The 20,499-nt window shown below is 36.4% G+C and overlaps 2 protein-coding genes across 2 annotated transcripts in view; one reads left to right on the top strand and one right to left on the bottom strand.

Moving 5' to 3' along the window:
• Positions 1–11,669, top strand: part of LOC149300619 (phosphoglucomutase-like protein 5) — a 49,941-nt gene extending 38,272 nt beyond the window's left edge. Inside the window, exons 10-11 of the mRNA XM_089485090.1 lie at positions 4,067–4,201; positions 11,580–11,669. Coding sequence (XP_089341216.1) covers positions 4,067–4,201; positions 11,580–11,669 — 225 coding nt within the window. The remainder of the gene's footprint in view (positions 1–4,066; positions 4,202–11,579) is intronic.
• A 3,886-nt stretch (positions 11,670–15,555) lies between these two features.
• On the bottom strand, positions 15,556–16,588 carry LOC149300618 (transmembrane protein 252-like). Its single transcript, XM_089485113.1, has 2 exons — positions 16,308–16,588; positions 15,556–15,832 (listed from the first exon to the last, which is right to left on the bottom strand). The coding sequence occupies exons 1-2, from the start codon at positions 16,586–16,588 to the stop codon at positions 15,556–15,558; spliced, it is 558 nt and encodes a 185-aa protein (XP_089341239.1).
• Positions 16,589–20,499: the final 3,911 nt, after the last annotated feature.

The following is a 20,499-nucleotide window of genomic DNA, read 5'->3' as shown; positions in this document are numbered from 1 at the left end:
GTTTTGACACTTTTGTGGTGCTTGTGTTCAGCTGTAATTTTCTCCTCACCCATTTAGTGTACCCACATAAGTTATATATTGTTTTTTTCAGGACAAGATGGGCTTTCTTCAGATACCATTATTTTGATCGTATCATCTTATTTACTATAAAAAAAATTAAAAAAACATGGTGAAAAATTGAAAAAAATACACATTTTATGACTTTTATTTGAAAAATCTTTTACTCACCTAAAAAAGCAAGTAAAAAACTAGCTAAATAGATTCTACTACTTGTCCTGAGTTTAGAAATACCCAATGTTTTTATGTTTTTTTGCTGTTTTTTGTAAGTTATAGGGCAATAAGTACAAGCAGCGTTTTATGATTTCCAAATCTTTTTTAACAAATCTGGTCAGTCTGCCTCCATCTCCTCTTTGGAACATCTTTGAAGCCGGTTAACTCAATTTAACCCATTCAAACCATATATTTTTGAAAACTAGACACCCCAGGGTATTCCAAATGCTGTTATTTTAACCCTTTCCATGCACCAATTATACAACTACACTTTGTCAAACTTTGTAATAGTAATTTTTTTTATTTTTTTTTCCACACAAATTGTACTTTAGTTATAGATATACAGGTGCTGGTATATGTCACTGTCAAACAACACCCCAATATGTGTTCAGCAACATCTCCTGAGTACAGCGATACCCCACATGCATGGGTTCGTCAGATTGTTTGGCTGGTACAAGGCTACTTTTGGGGCATGCGTAATTCAGGTGGTCATTTGGTCATTGTGCCTCCCTCTCCTCTTTGGAATATCTTTGAAGCCGGTTAACTCAATTTAACCCATTCAAACCATATATTTTTGAAAACTAGACACCCCAGGGTATTCCAAATGCTGTTATTTTAACCCTTTCCATGCATCAATTATAGAACTACACTTTGTCAAACTTTGTAATAGTAATTTTTTTTATTTTTTTTTCACACAAATTGTACTTTAGTTATAGATATACAGGTCCTGGTATATGCCACTGTCAAACAACACGCCAATGTGTGTTCAGGAACATCTCCTGAGTGCAGTGATACCCGACATGCATGGGTTTGTCGGGTTGTTTCAGATTTAAAATGCCACATTTGGGAAGTGCGCTTTTTTTCTCCATTTTGGTCAGTCTGTACCTATGCCCTAGCTTTGAGCTAGGCCACTCCAATTTACCCCATCAGCCATTTTTTTTATATATTAGACACCCCTTGGGTATTTGAAGTGCTTTTATTTTAACTCTTTGTTGAGATTTTTGAGAAATTTTAGCACTTGCTCAAAATAATAAACTTTATTTTTTAATTTAATTTTATTTTTTTAATACTTTTTTTATATTTTTTTTTACACATTTTGCTGGTACTGGATGGTTCATCTAGTGACATCACTGCATAATTATTTTTAAATGTTAGCACATTTTTTTTTATTTTTTTTTTCCATTTTTTATTTTTTTAAATTTTTTTTGAATATTTTACTAATCACATAGTGATTAGAAAGCTGGGCTCCATTGACTTGCATGGTTGAATGCAGTACCTGTATTCAACCAGCAAGTGGAGCCAGTTCTCTAGAGGGTCTGGAGACCCTCTAGCGAACTTTTTCGTCTTTATTGTTTTATTTCCCGGGCCGCCGCCATCTTGCTTGATGGCGAAGATCACCGGCAGCGGCGGCTGTGACCGCTCTCCGGAGCGGTCACAGCCCACCCAGAGGTAAGTGTTTGGTGTCGCTGGATGCCTCCTGATCGAGGCATTCCAGCGACACCATTTAAGTTTAGGAGGCGATCGTTGATCGCCTCCTAAACGCTTTTAAAACTGGCGTCCGCCGCCATACAATGTATGGCGGCTGTTGACGCTCCGGGGAGGGGCCAGACATGGCCCCCGATGCCGATCTCGGCCTTGCTGAATGCCTCGACATCGAGGCATTGCAGCAAGGCCGTTTAAGCGAAGAAAGTGATCCTTGATCACTTTCTAAGCTTATTTAATTTTTTGACGGTTCAGGACCGTCAAAGGTCATTTAGTGACCTTCTTGTTATGACGGTCCTGAACCGGCAAAGGTCGCGAAGGGGTTAAAAAAAAAAAAGTTTAAGTATTCTAGCTAAATGATCCACTGTAGTAGCCAATGTTACCACAGCGATCATATAGCTATTAAAAGTCACATTCCCTTTTTAAAAATGGCCAATACTAATTTTTAATCCCATGATCCCTTTGATCATTGGGTTAAAATTAGCCAACGGTAGAGGGAGGCAATTTTTTAAATCCTGATGAACTGCAGATATTAATAAAATCAGCCATTAAGCCTGTGCGGTACGTGAGTAACCATCTTATCCCTGGAACGCCTTGCATTTTTACTGCAAAACTTATTATATATGTTTTTTCAGTGGTATTATTTAATGGTGGAAATTATTAATGCCCCCCCAGTTTGACTGTGGTATCTTGTGTGCCCCCCCTATATATTGTTTCTAGAGTCGCCACTGCCATTGACTGAGCTATAACTATTTTATTTTTTTATTTTAGTCTGTTACTGTATATATATATATATATATATATATATATATATATATAATATGCTATATTCTAAACAGTATAAAATATAGGAACAGTGACATTTCGGCCAAGGGTGGCACAAAAGCATTGGGCTACCAGGCACCCTAGTGTGCCTCTGCTCAATGGACTGGTTACAAGGGGGGCTCTGATCTCCCCAACTGGCCCATTTACATTATGGACTGAGCATTTTGTTATATCATGAAAAGACAAAAATAATATAAACATTAAATTATCCTCACGGTCATTGGTAAGTGTTTATTAACCCCCAACAGAGAGATTTTGACATCCAAGAATACTCGTCAATGCCGTTAAATGCAATCCAGTATACCTTTGTCAGATTATCTACTAACAGACAAGTTGCAGAGCACTAAATGATCAACCTTTAAGTTTCTCCCACACCAGCCCTTCACAATGCATAGAAAATTCTTCACAACATGGCGGCTTACCTACTGTCAACATTTATTGAATCAGCCCAAATGAGTAATTCCTAAACTGAGTTTATTCCCGTTCGTAGGGTAATAATAATCTAGATAATTTTGGACTTGTGTGACCTATGAGTCATAACAAGATATCTCAACAATATAAAATATAATATTGCTTGCTTCATTCTATCTTGGTTAGGGCCCAATTCTGTTACGGCCTTTTTTGTTGTGCTTGATGAAAGGGGAGAGTGGCATCCAGTGGTATACATGTGCAATGACGCTGGGTACACTGTTTACATCAAAATGCGTTCAGGGACAGAAAATAACTTTGCCCAGACCTTTGGTTTTTAAAGCTTTTAAAAATGATAATAAACGTGTGCCCTGCTGACATAAGTTCCTGAATTAATAAAATGATGTGGTTTGCTAATGATTTTGCTAGCATCAATGCTTCTCAGCGGTATAAAGGAGTAAGTTACTCACCCCCAGCCCGCTCCAGTGATGGTTAGTGTGAGATTTCAAGGATACTCTTAAATGTTATACATACTTAGTATGTTTCTAGTATTAGGTGTTTCTTGTCAAGGGACATTATTATATCCCATATTGCCCTACCAACAAAGTATTAGTAAGTACTTTTATTTATATGCATTCTGTATGTTCTGCAAAATTAAATGTATTATTATTATTATTATTATTATTATGCATTCAATTTAATAAGAAAGTACTAAAAGCAACCAATCACTGGCAGTAAAAAATTGGGAGCAGTTTCTGCGCATGCATGCTAGGATCTAGTTGGAGCTAAAGATCTACTTAAAATCTCACGTGACTGGAGCAGGATAGTGGGGAGTATAGCATGTATGTGTAATGGTAAGCAGGAGATGTGTTCGGCCAACGCATTTTTCTGCAAGCCAAGGAGCTGGGGAAGGTGCAGGACAGGCTGTGTAACAACGGTGACTTTAGTACACATTAGTATGTTTATGTGTATTTACTGTTCTTTAAATGCTACAGATAGATGTGCATTTAACAATAACATTTTGCAGCGCTGATATGTTATGTTACTATAAGAACAATAACCTTCCATTGTTATCTCTCAGGGCCTCCGGATTATATTTGCAGACGGATCAAGGATCATTTTTAGACTTAGTGCGTCAGGTACCATGGGAACGACCTTACGGATCTACGCAGAAAGCTATGAGAAGGATCCCAGCAAACATAATAAAGAGACGCAGGTATATTAAATCAATTAACTTATCAATATAAATTCAAATCTTGAGAAAATGTCAATGTTGATACATAATTCAGATCCCAAGTTTTCCCAGTTTGTACTTTGTATTCAAACTCATCACAAGTTGCAGTGAAGTTTGTACATACATGTGTTCATGTGCACGGATGGATCTTTCTTTTAAGTAGATGGTTTGTGGTGCCATAGGCTGGTTGGAGAGATCTGAATTATTTAATTTGGCATTAAACCTGAACCAATCGGAGTACGTTCATGTAATAAAAAAGAATTAATTCAAAATGGGCAATGGTTCGAATTCTAGGTGGAAAGGTGTTAATAATAACATAAGGTAAGTCATTTTGTTCTATTTCTTACCATTAGGACTGTATATTAAAGCTGTTATTATATCCATGGACTATTTTTAAAGGTTTGATGGGGCTCATAGTGTCCGATGCATGCATGCAAGTGATTTGCAAACACAAAACATTACATAGTTACATAGTTCATAAGGTTGAAGAAAGATCTAAGTCCATCAAGTTCAACCCTTCTACCTAACCTTCCTATTCTTTGATCCAAAAGAAGGCAAAAACCCCTTAATTAAGCTACTTCAAATTCTGCCATCAAGGGGGAAAAAATCTTCTGGACTCCAAAAGTCAATTGGATTTCTCATGTGTATTGATGCACAGTTTTATTAAAAAAGAAGAAGAAACAAAGATTGTTTCTAGAAAAATGTATTCACCTTGAACAACCTAAACAGAATAGATCGAGTTGTATTTCAGTGATTAGTATGAACATGGCGGTTTATGACTGCAATAATGTTTCGCTACGAATGTTACCATACAAGCCATCTGTGAAATGACTGCAATGTTCTGTGAAATGATGAATTAGATAAAAATGTTTTGTACAGCTGAAAAATACAAGCACATGCTAGTGAAATTGTTATAGCTGACGCCACGTATAGCATGATTAGGGAGATAAAGTTATTTATTAAAAAGCCCAGCTGCCGTTGTTGAGTGAATGATTTGTGGTACTCATGAAACCAAGAAGCGTGACTTTCGTTGGGAACATTACAATCTGCATTTATGAACATGAAATGTATTATTATGGAAGTACATCTTAGAAAGCTAAAGTTGTATTGGTCTAGTGTTAATAAAGGACATTTTGTGGGGTGGAATACATTAATCTGGATACATTTGATTAAGATTGAGCCCTTCCTTTTAAATACTAAACACATGCTAATATATACCTTCAGTAATTTTTAATTACAGGACGGCCCTGGTACTTTAAGGCCAGTAGCCGCCTTCTGATTATGGCAGTATATACGATATCTTTTTATTCTCCTGAAGCCTCCTGTGGCCGCAGGCTACATCACCTGATTTACCACTGCAGAGGCAGAGCCTGTGCTAGATTTTTTGTCCCAGCTTTCTAATTCCGTGCTATTCTCTTACATGTGTTGGACTACATCCCCTTGTCGCCTCTGTGTTTAACTACTTCCACTTCTTTAACCTCTTATTTTAACTTTGTTGCTCATGAATTCCCCTGCTTTATCAAAGCTGCTTTTTTGCTGATTTAACTTACTCCAGCTTTTGAAGATTGTTACCCCCAATCAAAAAAAAAAAAAAATGCTAATTGTTCTCCTGCAATCTACCTGGAAGTAGAAAGGGTATTTTACATAACACATATCATATAAAAAGCTGGGTGAAATAATTCCCCCAATGATATTCAAGAAAACCTTCTCTTCCATTATAAGTTTCCCCAGGAGGAGCAGTACGGGGCACCATCCTCTTATGATGATTATGGCAGGTCTCTTCTGTCCATAATAATGTGATATGACAAATGCAAAGACTGATATAAAAGGGAAGGATTATGACTGCATAGTAGAAGCCATGAAATAGCTGAACTGTGATGTACTATACAGAATTAAAAGGAATCTTCTAGGTATGACATCTAACTGATATAATGATTAATAAAAATGTGTAACCACACACTAGAAGGTGGAAGTTTGGTCTGCTAATTATGGTAGCCAAATAAGTAAAGTAACAGTGCCAGTGTACTGACCCTTTGATCTTTTATTGAAACAAGTCATTAACCATGTGTGAACTACAAAGGGGTAACTATCACCTTTTAATACAGTATAGGCCATGCCCCATATAAGTCCCATGATCTCACCATTTTAGGTATCATTTTTGTAATGTCCAGTCTAGTATCATAGCAACGTAAATTGTGCTTAGCGGAACAATGTGAATTTAACTGCTGTACAAATATCCCCAATACCTGCTCGTGGATATGTGCAGATAACCTGCAACTTCTGAGGAAGGCACCAGTTAGGGCTTTTAATGTAAAACAAGTTTGCTTCACTGATCTCATGACAACCATTGCAAAACTGTCAACTACCAATCACGTTTGGGTGCTGTCATTCTTAAATCTTCTAGTGCTAAAGCACTGAGCAAATCAATTGTACCCTTAAAGACATCGTAAAAGGAAAACAGAGTTCTTTAAATATCCGCAAAAAAATGTCATGAATTCAAAATGGAGTTTACTTAAATAGCTAAAAAAACAACCATAAACGTTTTGCTTGTATAAAATCTTTAACAGTTCAGAACTTTCTTGCTCTATTAGTCATTAGAATTACCCTTTCACTAGATTATAAAATTAATAGATTCTGCCTTGAAAAGGTGATTCTGTGTTTGGCAAACCTAGTAGTGTTAGACAGCATTATGTTCCAACCGACATACATACTACATTTTGCTAGACGTGCCAGGTAGATAGCACTGTGTCTACCATCCTGATCTACAGTTGACCTGGAATCCACTTATTTACAGATTTATTTCTGTACTTCCTCATGAAGGCAGCCTGGTTAATTGAATTTTGGGTAGTAGATTCATAGTACTATGCAGAGCAAACTATTGTTAGGGTCCTTCCTTGATCATTCAATAAAGTCATAACTCGTTATGCTCCCCATTTTATGGATTTATTTTTAAATTGTTAACATCAGTCCTAAACTGAAGTCACAAAGTGGATGCTGCAGATGTATCAAAATACCTGGGCATGTGAGTCTTGTGGGATTTTCACAACAATAATTAATTTTGTCCTTTTTATTCACTTTTTAACACTGTAGTGCTAGTAGATATTGTGTTGGCTGGTTTTAAATGAAAGCCCTAAAAAATGTAAAGAAATGGATAAATCACAAAGGAGAGGGTTGAAATACCACAGAAGTACAACCAAGAGTATTGAACAGCTTGACAACGTACAGAGAAATGCCCAAGTGAATGCATTCTGACTGTCATTGAATAAGCTGCAGGCATATGTCTAGTATTAACATTTACTTGTGAACAACGTTCACGCTGGAATACTTCTGCAATTTATGTAATATACTCCCAGCTCCTTGAAAAAGAATGGTAGCAGGTAACCTATTCTTGGCAATGGTCACAAGTAAAGCATCATAAGTACATAAAAAGATAATGTTTTGACCAGGCTTAAAATAAATATAAAATACACCAGGCATTCAAAGGGTAAATATTAGTACCACTATAAGTAGGAGTATAGGAGTGCACAGAAAACATCAGCCCCTTCCCAAATAAAGGACTGTAGGAGAAAGAACACAAATATGTTTTGTAATACCACACTCATATGATGAATTTTGGTGATGTATCATGGGACTATGTTTTTGATGAATTGTATCTATTAACCAAAATAATTCAAGAAATAATCAAATGGGTAATTCACATTCATTGGCCATCATATTATAGACATTTTGAATGTACCAGTTTTTGCATAGTCTTCATGTATTTGGTTAGTTATTTTTTTTACAGTATACCTTCTGCAGAAAACATACTTTGTTGTTATAATAATATGACGAGGCAGCAGCACCTTCAAATCTGTAATTATGAAATAGGTGATCAGATCTTTTGCACGTGTTCTTACTGAGCCTAAGGATCTTGTATGTTATTTGTGTATCTAGATGAACAGTTCATCGTTGATCTTGGTCTTCTGAAAATGTTGGCATTTTCATTACTGTGAACAATGTCTATTAGACGTTGGTTATAGCACACTACAAAGGCTGTTATTGGATGTAGAAGGTATGTGTTGAAAACACGTGAGAAACATGCAAAAGAACACTGTCAAGGGGTAACCACCTTTTAGGTCATTTAATAACCAGAGTTATTTATAGGTAGAACCTTGGACTTGGCCATCAGCACATTTTATTGTTTTGTCCCTCTCTGTGACGCGAAAAGGTTAATAAATGAACACTTGTCTCTAGAAAAGTAAATCTTAAAGAGATAATGTATTGTTTATACACAAGAGAGATTCCTATTAAGGAATCTAGATGGAGGCCTCCATCTTCCTGCATTCTATGTTAACCTGAGCCACATGTTTATCCCCTTTTAGGGAACTTTAATGGACCAGGGCCATTTTTGTTTTGTTTTATTCAACTATCATTTCTCGCTGATTAGTTTAGTTTACTATTGAAATCATATTTATATACATATATATATATATATATATATATATATATATACCATCATTTAGTATGAATAAAATCTAAAATAGTTGGAAAATCTCCAGACTGTAAATTGTTTTTTATTCTCAAAGCATAAACATTCTGTTGCATAAGGACATATTAAGATCCAAGCCTCCCATAGTTTTTAAATCATTACAACAGGGCATGGGTGTGAGGGAGATACTTTAGCCTATACTCCTGCATTTCTAATTGATTACTATTTGACCCATGTTTACAGGTAGGAAAGAAGGGGAATTCATTGTTTCCCTCTCTTTGAACTTGTTTGATTCCTTATTTATTATTTTTTCTCTTATCCACTGTTTAATAAAACTATTAAGGAGGAAATTTCTTTTTAGCTAACTTTATCAGGAGTTTCATGAGAGGACATGTGAGTCTTACACAGATTTGAATCTAAGAGTTCTTAATAATCATCCCCCCAAAAAAACAAATAGAGAACAAGAGGGGGGAAAAGGATTTCCCTGGCCCTCACTTGTACCATAGTGTTTATGCAAAAGTATAGTCAAGTGCCAAGTCCGCTGACCAAACACAATGAAATTTATGCCCTTAATAAACATTTCTAGGTTCACATGGGTACCTAATCATTGTAGCTAGAAGGTACTAGTTGCTGATCTTTGCTGACATTAACCTCTAGAGTGCCAGGTCTGTAGGTGATATATAGCAGGCGAGGTGGATTCAGATGGCCATATATGTATCTCCTTCATAGACACTCTGAGCCCTGTACTGAGTGATTGCAAAAAGTGATTGCTCATATCACTTTGTAGTAGTGTAGTTTAGCTGCCTTTTAGCTGCAAAGCCTTCTCCTCCCTGGCAGGAGAAGTTTTTAAAAGTATTCATGAAACCTTAGTTAAGAACATTCTGAATCTGAGCAATAGCTTCTCTCTGTGTAAAGTAAAGTGAATAATTTTGTTTCCTTCACTTTTACTATTTGCTTTGGGCTCTTTGGGGAAATAGTTGGATAAAAAAATGGGTTTTGTGTTTGCTGTTTTTTTTAACTTTTATATTATGTGATGCATGGTTTGGCCCAAACTAAGTATTTTTCAATATATAAACGTCTGGCTCTTCCTGCTTTGTGCAGCCTGAATCTCCAGTGTATACACAAGAGAGAGTCCTATTAAGGTATCTGAGGAGAGAGATCTCCATGTTTTTGAATTCTATTTTTACCTGAACCACATGGTTAACCCTATTAGGTCCATGGCTATGTTTATGTTACAGGACCGGGGCTATTTTTGTGTATTTTCTATGCCTTTTTTCAACTATAATTTCTCACTATTTAGTTTAGTTTACATTTGAAAACATAATTATATCTGTCTGTTTGTCTATCTATGTACCATCATTTAGTATGAATATAATTTTAAAATATGCCTTATACTCCCTATATGCCACTGTGCCCCCTGATATGCCTAATAACCCCCTATATGCTACTTTGCCCCCCAGATATGGCACTCTGCCCCACCCAGATATGCCAGTCTGCCCTAATTTTTTTTATTGAACATATGTTCGTTAATCCATATTGATAAACGCTATGCCTCAAAGTGGATTTTTTTTTTTATTATTATTTACTTATTCTTGTCTGTGTCATGTACATCTGAATTGTCATAGCGCTTTCTGTACATTTTTAACACTTTAATAAAAAGTGACTCTGGAAAAAAAACCTCACAAAACCAATTGATAGCCTTTTTTCTAAAGATAATACAGTTCACCATTGCAGAACATAAAAAGAGGTTGCTATGGTACAAAGTAAATATTGAGCAGAGGCAAGGTGAAAGTGTTGTACTTTTTAATCTAGACATATCTGTATGGGTTTATCTTTTATACCAGAAATGTGCATTGTAGAGATCTAAGAGATCTAATGTTAACTATTTGCCTTTAGTTTAGAGATGTCTGTGTATTCTAGTAACTAGTTTTATTGCAGACTTTAACTATATCTGAGGTCTGAATTGATTTTCCAATAAAGTTTATTACAGCTTTCCTGCAATATACCAAAGGTTTAGGACCATTTTTTCTATAATGCTCAATAAAAATTGCTGAGAAACCACTTGAGTCTATGAGCAATTCACGTGTTCCTGATGTTCTATAATGGGAATTCCAAGAGAAAACAAAACACCACATTTAAAAAAGCGCACAAGTATTCAAAGAGTTCCTCAATTTCTCATTCTTTTTACTGCATTGCCATGTTAGAGTACCTGTTCACAGTTATGGGCATGCTGGACGAAATCTAGAATTGTGGCAGATGCTGCCAAACAAATAACTTATTAGGGATTATAGCAACTTCATCTGTGACTGAACTATTACGATTTTTTTAGCCAACTAAATTGCTCCAGGAGATGCATGACAGATACAATTTACAAATAGCTGGAGAGTTAGCTGTTGTACTTTTGGCTGCTACATATTGATTTTAATGGGAGAGCTTTCTTGTGTGGTGAGAATGGATGCACCACAGAGAAGGTGGGTGGCTGCAGCTATGCATCTGCAGCATCTCTCTAAGAAAAGTACTATATGTAAGTACAGTATCTACGCTTTCCTATATTTCTGTGCTAATCATTTTGTTATTACACATGGTCCTGATAAAACCTTCGGTGTACTTTATAGTCTGTGAGTTTGGAGAAGAGTCTTTAAGCCCTTTGATTTCACTCTGCATTATGAAAGACCACCGACAATTGATTTCTACTTTATTGAGGTTTGGTAACCTATTACATAACCTATTACATAAACTCTTCTACTCCATCAATATCTATCCATTGTGGGAGTATAAGCTGCAAATAAAGCAGGTCCTTTTGAACATATAAAATAAAAGATGTTTCAAGGTAATTCACAACATTATATCTTATGAATGGTCTAAAACCTGTAATGTCTTCTTTCTCCACAGGTTATGTTGGGTCCTCTCATAGCCATTGCCTTGAAGCTGTCTCAGATCCATGAGAGGACAGGTCGGAAAGGACCCACTGTCATTACCTGAGCTCCCCATGCACAAAGTCACCTTGGGCCAAAGTCAAGAGTGTCAAGGAGAGATTATCTTCCATTAACTAGCCAGTGCCTTATATTTGCTGTATATGCTTCATTTCTTTTCTTTTTTGAATGATAAATTAGGTAAATTTGTGTACCTGGTCCTCATAGATTATATAAATGCAATCACTATGGGAAGACTAGCAAATATCTTTGTCAGTAATCTGATATTCCTTGTTTGGTAACACTTCGTAAATATTTTTCTAATGGCTCCAAGATAATGTTTGTTGTTTTGTGTTTCTACCTACTAATCTCTATTTACATCACATTAATTAATTTATGCCATTTTGCAAGACACAACAGACAGCATATATTACTTATCTCTCTGTATGTTCTTGAAGGGAATTCAAAACACTGTACTTTTTATTGTCATATTTTATGTATGTATCATGGCAGGGGTTCCCGTGTAACCAACACAAACAATAACACACATACACACACTTTCTCCAATACCATACTATAACACCCACACACTCATTTAAACAGACACTTGCTTTGCAGAGCTTGAGCCTGTTTTCAAAGCAGCTTGGACAGCGTGCTTTGTGTTTCTGTGACCCCACTGACGCCCATCTCCAGAAGTTGGTCCGTCTGAGCTGTTTCTAGACTTTGGATCACACCCCCAGGCTAGCCTGTCCTGTATCATTATTGTCATGCTATGGAAATCAAGATATTCGAGCATCATACAATGCATCTATTGCCATAACAACAGGAATGCTTATGATTTAAACCAGAACCGAAATGGAGTTGGAAATTCAACCTTTCAAGCGACAGGATATGTTAAGTGGTTCTCTTTGGCCCTCAAAGTGTTAATGATTGCATCACAGTGTTTTACTTGCATGAGTGCACAGATGCACATTTAAAAATGTTAGTTGTGATCACACAATGTAACATATTGTCCTACGTTCTTGAGCAGTTAATAAACAGCTTGTGTTTGTTGAAAACTCAGAAATGACCATGCTTTATTTCTGAACGACAGATAATAATAGATTGTGCCTAGAAAACAGAATACTAGTAGAGAGCAAATGTAACTAGAATACAAATCCATGGAATTTACCAATATATCTGGTGAATATACATTATATAAGATAATGCACTAATCATCACTGACACTGCCATCAAGTGTTTCATAACTAACTATACAATCCTGTTCTCTGGAGAACAATAACGACGTGGTTGTTGTGTTAGTGGTTTGTCACTTTAGCTGGTGCAATAAAAAAATGGAAATATACACTATTTTAGTGTGAGGTGGACGATAAATCATATAAATGGCAGTAAATATGTTAGTGTTACAATACATTTAAATCATGTGTATAACTAAACATTGTTTTGATCAAAACTGTAACTTATGTTGTCATTGTGGGATTTTACACAAGACAACACTATACTCATGCGTGAATTCAAGTTCACTTCACCTGGGATATTATCAAATATGGTTTCTGCTGTTCAAGGCTACCTTTTATGACAATCATTGTGAAAACAGCATATGTAATTTAGATTATTACTGTTACAAGGTGTAAGGGCCATTCTTCAACTTTTTTTTGCATCAACACTAAAACTTGTGAAAACGTGTCTAATAAAAGTAATGCCAGCTGTGCACGTGCCTTATTTTACAATACATGCATATTCTATCTTCCCAGTTTTGTGACCACATCTTAGTTAAAGTGATCATTTGATGTATTGCTACATAAACTTCTACTGTATGAGAGGGCTCTAAATAATGTAATTGATGTGTCTTCATGACAGCACAGAAAGTCACAAAAGCTTTACTCATGCTAAATCCACCCTATAGAATGGTTTTAAAATGCTTTCCTGGCTATCAAATTTTTAAAGAGTTTCTGGAAAACCAACTTCTTCAATGATGCTCATAATGTCATTCAATAAATCCCCCAGCCATAAAGGTACTGTACTCCACCTCCTTAACGATCAGTAAAGATGCTATATTGCACATCCCCATGCCATTAGTAAAGGTATGGTGCACCACTTCTCCCAGCTCTCAGTAAATGTACTCAATTTCTCCTAGCTATCAGTAAAAGTACTGTCTGGATTCACTAGCCATCTGTAGATGTAATGTGGTCCAAATCCCTCCAAGTTGCCAAACAGTGCCTCATACTGCATATAGTAGTACTGAGTTCTGTATCATTGCAATGTATTTCTTCCAAACTCTAAACCTGTACAGTGCCCTCAACATTATGTCTGTCCCTAGTTGCTTCTCCGACATTCAGATTATTACAGTGTGTCCCATCCAAGAGCTCGTCCCTTCCATCTACCTGCTGGGTCTGTGGACAAAACAGTGAATCTATAGTCACGTTACATTACACCACTGTGTCTTCTGCACGGTCCAGTGGGCAGTAAAGTCCTTACACAAAAATATTTTTGCTACATATTGTCTGGATTTAGTGCTATGCACAGGTTGTAGTTATTTACTTTGTATGAAGTTGCTTTTGCAAAGTTTGTTACATTACTTTTTCTGATACTAGTAAACAAAATCAATAATGTATATGTAACGAAAATAAGTGTACAAAAAAAATAGATTGCTATCTACGTAACAAAAAAAAATTCAGGCACCACCATTACATTTCAATAAACTATGTTTTAATAAAAGACCAAAAACATATTTACATAATTAGAATGGTAACAATACAAACATTCTATTCCATTTATAAACACGTATACACATTATACAAAACATATGAATTTTAGGAAACCTTAATATAAAGACTGTCTGTATATCTGTATTGTCTTTGTAAATACAGATAAAAGATATGGACCAATGTACAAGGACATTTAGATAATACAATGTAGTCTCAAACTATATCTCACTTGAATAATGTATTAGTATACTAAGATTGGAACATTTTTTGTACCAGAACATTACAAACAGAGAATTCAGTTCTATTCGAATTTGCCTTAATGCTATGTCAAACAATGTTGCAATACTATCATGCCTCGATATGATAGCAAGCTTTCATATCTGTTAAGTCGTAACAAAAAAACATGTGCCACATGAGCACTACAGTAAAACCACAAAGTAGTCATTTTCACAGTATTCACTCCTAGCCACCAATAAAATCCCACATCTTAAAAATTCTCCTTTTGTTTTCTCATTGGAAGATCAATCATTCAACAGAAATTCAGAGCTTTGTTCCTGGCCATTTCTTGGCAGGGCCATCTTTAATGGCCAGGAGTGCACAATGTTTGGATCTGCCAGTATGAACGCAAGCACATCAACTCAAAACTCCTTAAACTACTTTTTTTAAAGCCATCGAGGACAGAAAGTGTGCACTCTTGATCTAGATTCTGCTTTATCTCATAATAGATCACCTAAATGTCGCTGTACCCTGCAAAGCTGCGTTTTTGCTCTCTGCATCTGTCGACATGCTTATACACAGACAACACTGCATTTACGTGGAACATATTTAGCAACAATAGCATTGAGAAGCTTCTTAACAGAAAGTATTAATATATTCACGATAACCAGTCTACATGGACTGTCCTACACCATTTCATTCATGACATTCTAACATTACATTCTACTCTCCCAAACTTAGTGTGGCACAAACAAGTATATTGGTATGCTTCTACAAACTGCTCCCTCATCTGCAAATCCCACAGTTCAGTGTGTTAAATGATGTTAACAATCTGCTTCTCCATTTAGGTTATCACAGATTCACAGACAATCTGTGTTACCCTTCAATTATACCACTCCCTGTGCACCGAACTAGACTCTGGAACATCTGGAGTAGCCTTCCCACACCAGAGTGCAAAAAAGCACTGCTCTTGTCGAGCAGAGAGCCTGAATTATACCTGACATACTAGTCTTTAAAGCACTGCTTCTACAATTAGTCACTCATTTCTACATTATTAACGTGTACCACACCAGAATCATCTTCTGTGATGCATCCTGTGTCCGTGTTAGATGGTTGCACAGAAACTTCATATGAAGGAGGAAGCTCTTGGTTGTTGTAAGTTTCATCCACAATGTCCACAGAACTCTCTGTATATAGCGGCGGGGGGATGTTGAGTCCCACTTCAACCACACTTATGGGTTCTGCATTTCCAGGCTGCATTTGGATTTCTTGAATTACACTGTCATAAGATGGCGGATAAAAATCTGGCCTGAAATGATAGAATGAGTAGGTAAAATTTTAGTAAGGTAAAGTAAAATGTGTAAAGTCACATAAGCATTTGTGAATAAAAGTCTTTTCTTTGGGTGGAATTTATACATACAGAGCATTCATGTATATATATATATATATATATATATATATATATATATATATATATATATATATATATATAAAATACATGCACACGTACATACCAGGGAACAAAATTATTTGTAAATGTAACATAATTTTAAATATTCATCACAAGTAAAGAAGGGTGGGTACTTTGTGTTATCCGTTGTCAACCAGCGTGTGTATGTATACCATGAACTATGGATCAAAACGCTCTAACAAATTAATGTGTATACAACAATATAAGAAGTCTTCCAGACTAATTAACGTGGAACCTCCTGCATGTGTTTTTTGTGTTCTGTGCTCACAAATGAAATGACTTTCCACAATGTATCTTTGACTAATTAACATACCTGTCTACTGTCTCGACTTGTGCTTCTTGTTGACTATGGATTCGCCTGATCATATTGTGGAACAGATTTTTGTGATTGGCCTCATGATATGTGCTCCAGAAAATCCCAACCAGGAGCAATATAAATCCTACTGGCAACAGAGAATAAGCCACAATGATCTCTCTTTTACAGTTACAGACATAGCTCGAAGATATGTAGAAAGCTCCAAGGCAGACCAGAGTGAAGCCAATAATCAGTAATGAGAAGCGAATCACTGTGTACATGCTAGCCTTTATCTTCATGTTTAACAGCTGGGAGAGTTGGCTATGGTGTGACGGAGAATAACTGTCCCCGTTGATTCAGTAGATTTATATGGTAGGAAAAGAGGAGGCCTTTGGCCAATGATTGATAACAGTCAATGACAGGATATTCATTAACCATAGGAAAGTGCTATTTAGAGGCAATATTCACTGGGATTAGCCTTTAATCATATAGTTAACAGAGAGGCAAACTTTATGTACACAGCCTTTTCCCTAATTTATTTTATAAATATTTAATTACTAAATCTTACATAACCCTCTACTACACTAAACGTCAGTCCTAAGAAAGTAAAAGGTGATTCGAAAAGGGAACACCAGTGCAACTGGTTCTTTTCTGCCAACCATAGCTATGAATCTATATATTTGTTCTGAAATCAGAGTTAGTATTGCCTTATAAGAGGGAGGACACATACTATAGATCATCAGCTTGTTGATTTATTGTAGTTAGTTTTTAAAAGACTAAAACATATAACCTTTGAGGCTACTTAAGTATGCCAAATTCAATGACCAGGAAACTGAAATGACTACTGTGCGTGTTTCACACCACCAAAATCTTGGTAGCATTTTGGTGCATTGGTCATTATATAACTGCAATGTCTGTACATTACGATTGTGTTGAAATGTTTATGGAATTGCTCAGTGGATTGGTGAGGTTGTTTAATTGCAGGAAGGCAGTTGCAATGGGTTATGTCAATGATTGCTAATTAACAGGCTTCAGATAACCAGAGGATGTTTATTCCGATACCCACAACATATTATGGTACAATAAACTCAGATGTATTGGTCTATCTGTTCAGCCGCAGGGCTTGATAAGATTATTGAACCCAGGCCGCTGGATTTATTAGATGAACCAGCTCTTCCTTTAAAACATTTAGAGAATTCTTTCCTGAATCCTAAAACAAACTTTCTCTATTCAGGATTCAAGATTTCCCAAATAAAATATAAATGCAACAGTTGCAAGATGAAAACTTAAAGGGACAATCAGCCCAAATTGCTTTGGGGATTAGTGAAGCAAATTATACAATGTTCCTTCCTCCCTGGAAACCAGGGTCTGCTCTGCCTGTCAGTGGGGTAACCCATTAAGCTGCATCAAATGGGGTCCAACTATGGAGAACTACATGAAGCTGAAGGTGCACTTTAATACTAAATAAAAAAGCAATAATATCTACTACTAAGAATAATAATTTTATAGCCATACATTTTGTGTGCATTGCAACACGGTATCCTGTTGAATCAACTTCACAGATTTACTACAGCCTGGTTGCTTCACTATGTTACGTGCTACACCTGAATTTCACAACCTTTTATGAACAATGTGCATTTGCAAATAAGCATACTCAGTACAACATTGTAGAATAGGTTGGTGGACATCTTTCAAATAATAAAACAATATGGTACCAGCAGGATCTCTGTAGGATCTCCTGCATTCTAGCCGTTCTTCTTCCATAGTTATAAATAAGCACATAAACACGCTTCAGACATACTGGAATATGATTTTTTGAAAAATACTTCTTCCCCGAGTCTCCAGAAAATGTATGAAATTGCAAAGTTAGAGGTGTTGAGGGGAATGCACATATAAAAGTGACTTTTGGTGCATCTACAGTATTTTACGTCACAGACATGTTTGCATACAGCATTAGCACTAACTCTCCACTCACAGAATTCTCGAATAGATTTTTTTGGTCATGCCCTGTCATCGTAAGCCACTCAACTATGTTTTTACATTGATTACATAAGCTGTTTAAAACCATCTGTTATTGTAGACTAGATATGATAAAGGAACTTGGTGTAATGACAAAGCTTTGTTTTTGTCTGAGAAGATGAGATAGTGATAATCACAGTTACTCTTTGACAGTCACATAATCCAAACTCCACACAGACAAGAGTCTTCTGACTGTTGTTTCACTTCTAAACATGCTTAGCATGGCAAAGTACAAGAGGAAATTGAGAGCAATTTGCCATCCATAAAACCACTCCTACAGTGCAGATGAAAACATTATTACAGTAACATCCAGGGGACAGAAGTATTATAATATTACCAGCCATTCTCTTAACTCAGTTAAGACAACATGTTATGCTGCACTCCATCGTCCAGGGCTTCTTCCTCAACTTCCCATTTTGCAGGATAGTCCTTACTAGGCCCTTCAGATGACACTTTAGCTTGGTCTCCTAGAAGCAGCAACACATTCCAAAGAGGAATAGTATGTCTAACAAACAAGAAGAATACACCTGTCACAGACTAATAAAAGAGTTGAAGGGTTAGATAAACGGAGATCATCTTATGGATTTAATGTGCATTTCCAGCCACTTGGCACTTAATGTACTCATTGTGCAAGCATGCCTATGATTTAGCACCTGGAGGTGTATGTAATAAGGATTTTAATCTGCACAATGTAGTTTGGGGTAGCCGTATTAGTCCAGTGTATAAGAATGCAAAAAACCAGAATGTTGCAGAATCTTGTAATACCTTTTTTATTGGACTAACAGTATTTAAAATAATAGACGAGCTTTCGGGAGTCCTCCCTTTATCAAGTCAAAAGCATTTCTGACCAAGCAAGTGAAAAACACAGTTTAAAACTGACCAGTACATGTTCTGATACAGGGTTAAAACAGGGGTTAAAACAACATGGTAGAGAATTTGCAGACAAAAAACTAAGAGGGTCGTAAATAGTAAATAGTGGCATATACTGCACAGATAAGGCTAGAGGGGGAGCAGGGGTGAGCATGTAGGAGAGAGAGAAGAAGAGAGAAAAAAAAAAAAAAAAAAAAAAAAAAAAGCACAGGTTATAGGAAGTTTTGATAGTGTGTTAAGAAGCTCAAATCCACATTAAGTCCTCTGTTTTTACAATCATAAAAATGTATCATTTTGGCTTCAAATGTCTTTCTTTCTTGGGTGTTTTTGAAATGACCTCTCAGTGTTTTGATTTTAAGGTCATGTATGGAGTGACCTGTTTGGGTGAAGTGGTGCCCAACTGGAGTGCAAAGGTTTTCTTCATCATGATGGTTGATGGAGTATCTGTGCAGATTCATCCTTTTATTGAGTTGCTGGCAGGTTTCACCGATGTAACACCCTATAGTACATTTGGTGCATTGAATCATGTATACAACATTTTGTGAAGTGCATGAGTACGATCCTTTAATATTGTATGTCTTGTTGTTGTGGGTGGCTGTGTTGCTGGTACAGATGTGTTGGCAAAGTTTGCATCTGGCTTTGTTGCATGGTTTGCTTCCATTATCTGTGTGTGTAGTTTCAGTATGTAGTTTGCTACTCACCAGCTTTTGTTTGAGATTAGCTGGTTGTCTGAAGGCCAAGATGGGGGGTTCAGGGAAAATTTCTTTTAACACCACATCCTCTGCTAGCATTGGCTGCAGATCCTTGATGATTTTTCGGATTTCTTCTAGGGCAGGATTGTATGTGGCTACTAGAGGTATGCGTGAGGATGTTTGTTTGTCTGTGTATTGCAACAGGTGTTCACGTGGTGTTTGTAGAGCAGAGTTAATTTTCTTATTGATGATCCTAGGTTTGTATCCCTTTTGTTTGAGTGTCTCAGACAGTGTTTTTAGATGCATGTCTCTGTCATCAGTGTTGGAGCAGATGCGGTGGTACCTGGTGGCTTGGCTATGGATGATGCCTTGCTTTGTGTGGGATGGATGGAAGCTGGATTTGTGCAGGTAGTTGGATCGGTCTGTGGGTTTTCTGTATAGGGATGTATGTAGTGTGTCCTTGTTTATTGTGACAGTTGTATCCAAGAAGTTTACACTTTCTGTGGAGAAGTCCATTTTGAGTTTGATAGATGGGTGAAATCTATTAAATGCGTTATGGAACTCTCTGAGGTTTTCTTTTCCGTCCGTCCAGACAATGAAAATATCATCAATGTAGCGATAATATTTGT

This window comes from Sceloporus occidentalis, unplaced genomic scaffold (assembly GCF_023333645.1).
Source record: "Sceloporus occidentalis isolate IW3139 unplaced genomic scaffold, rSceOcc1.0.p SCAF_24, whole genome shotgun sequence".
Lineage (NCBI taxonomy): Eukaryota > Metazoa > Chordata > Lepidosauria > Squamata > Phrynosomatidae > Sceloporus > Sceloporus occidentalis.
The sequence above is the reverse complement of the archived record's forward strand: the minus strand, read 5'-3'. Positions and strand labels throughout refer to the sequence as shown.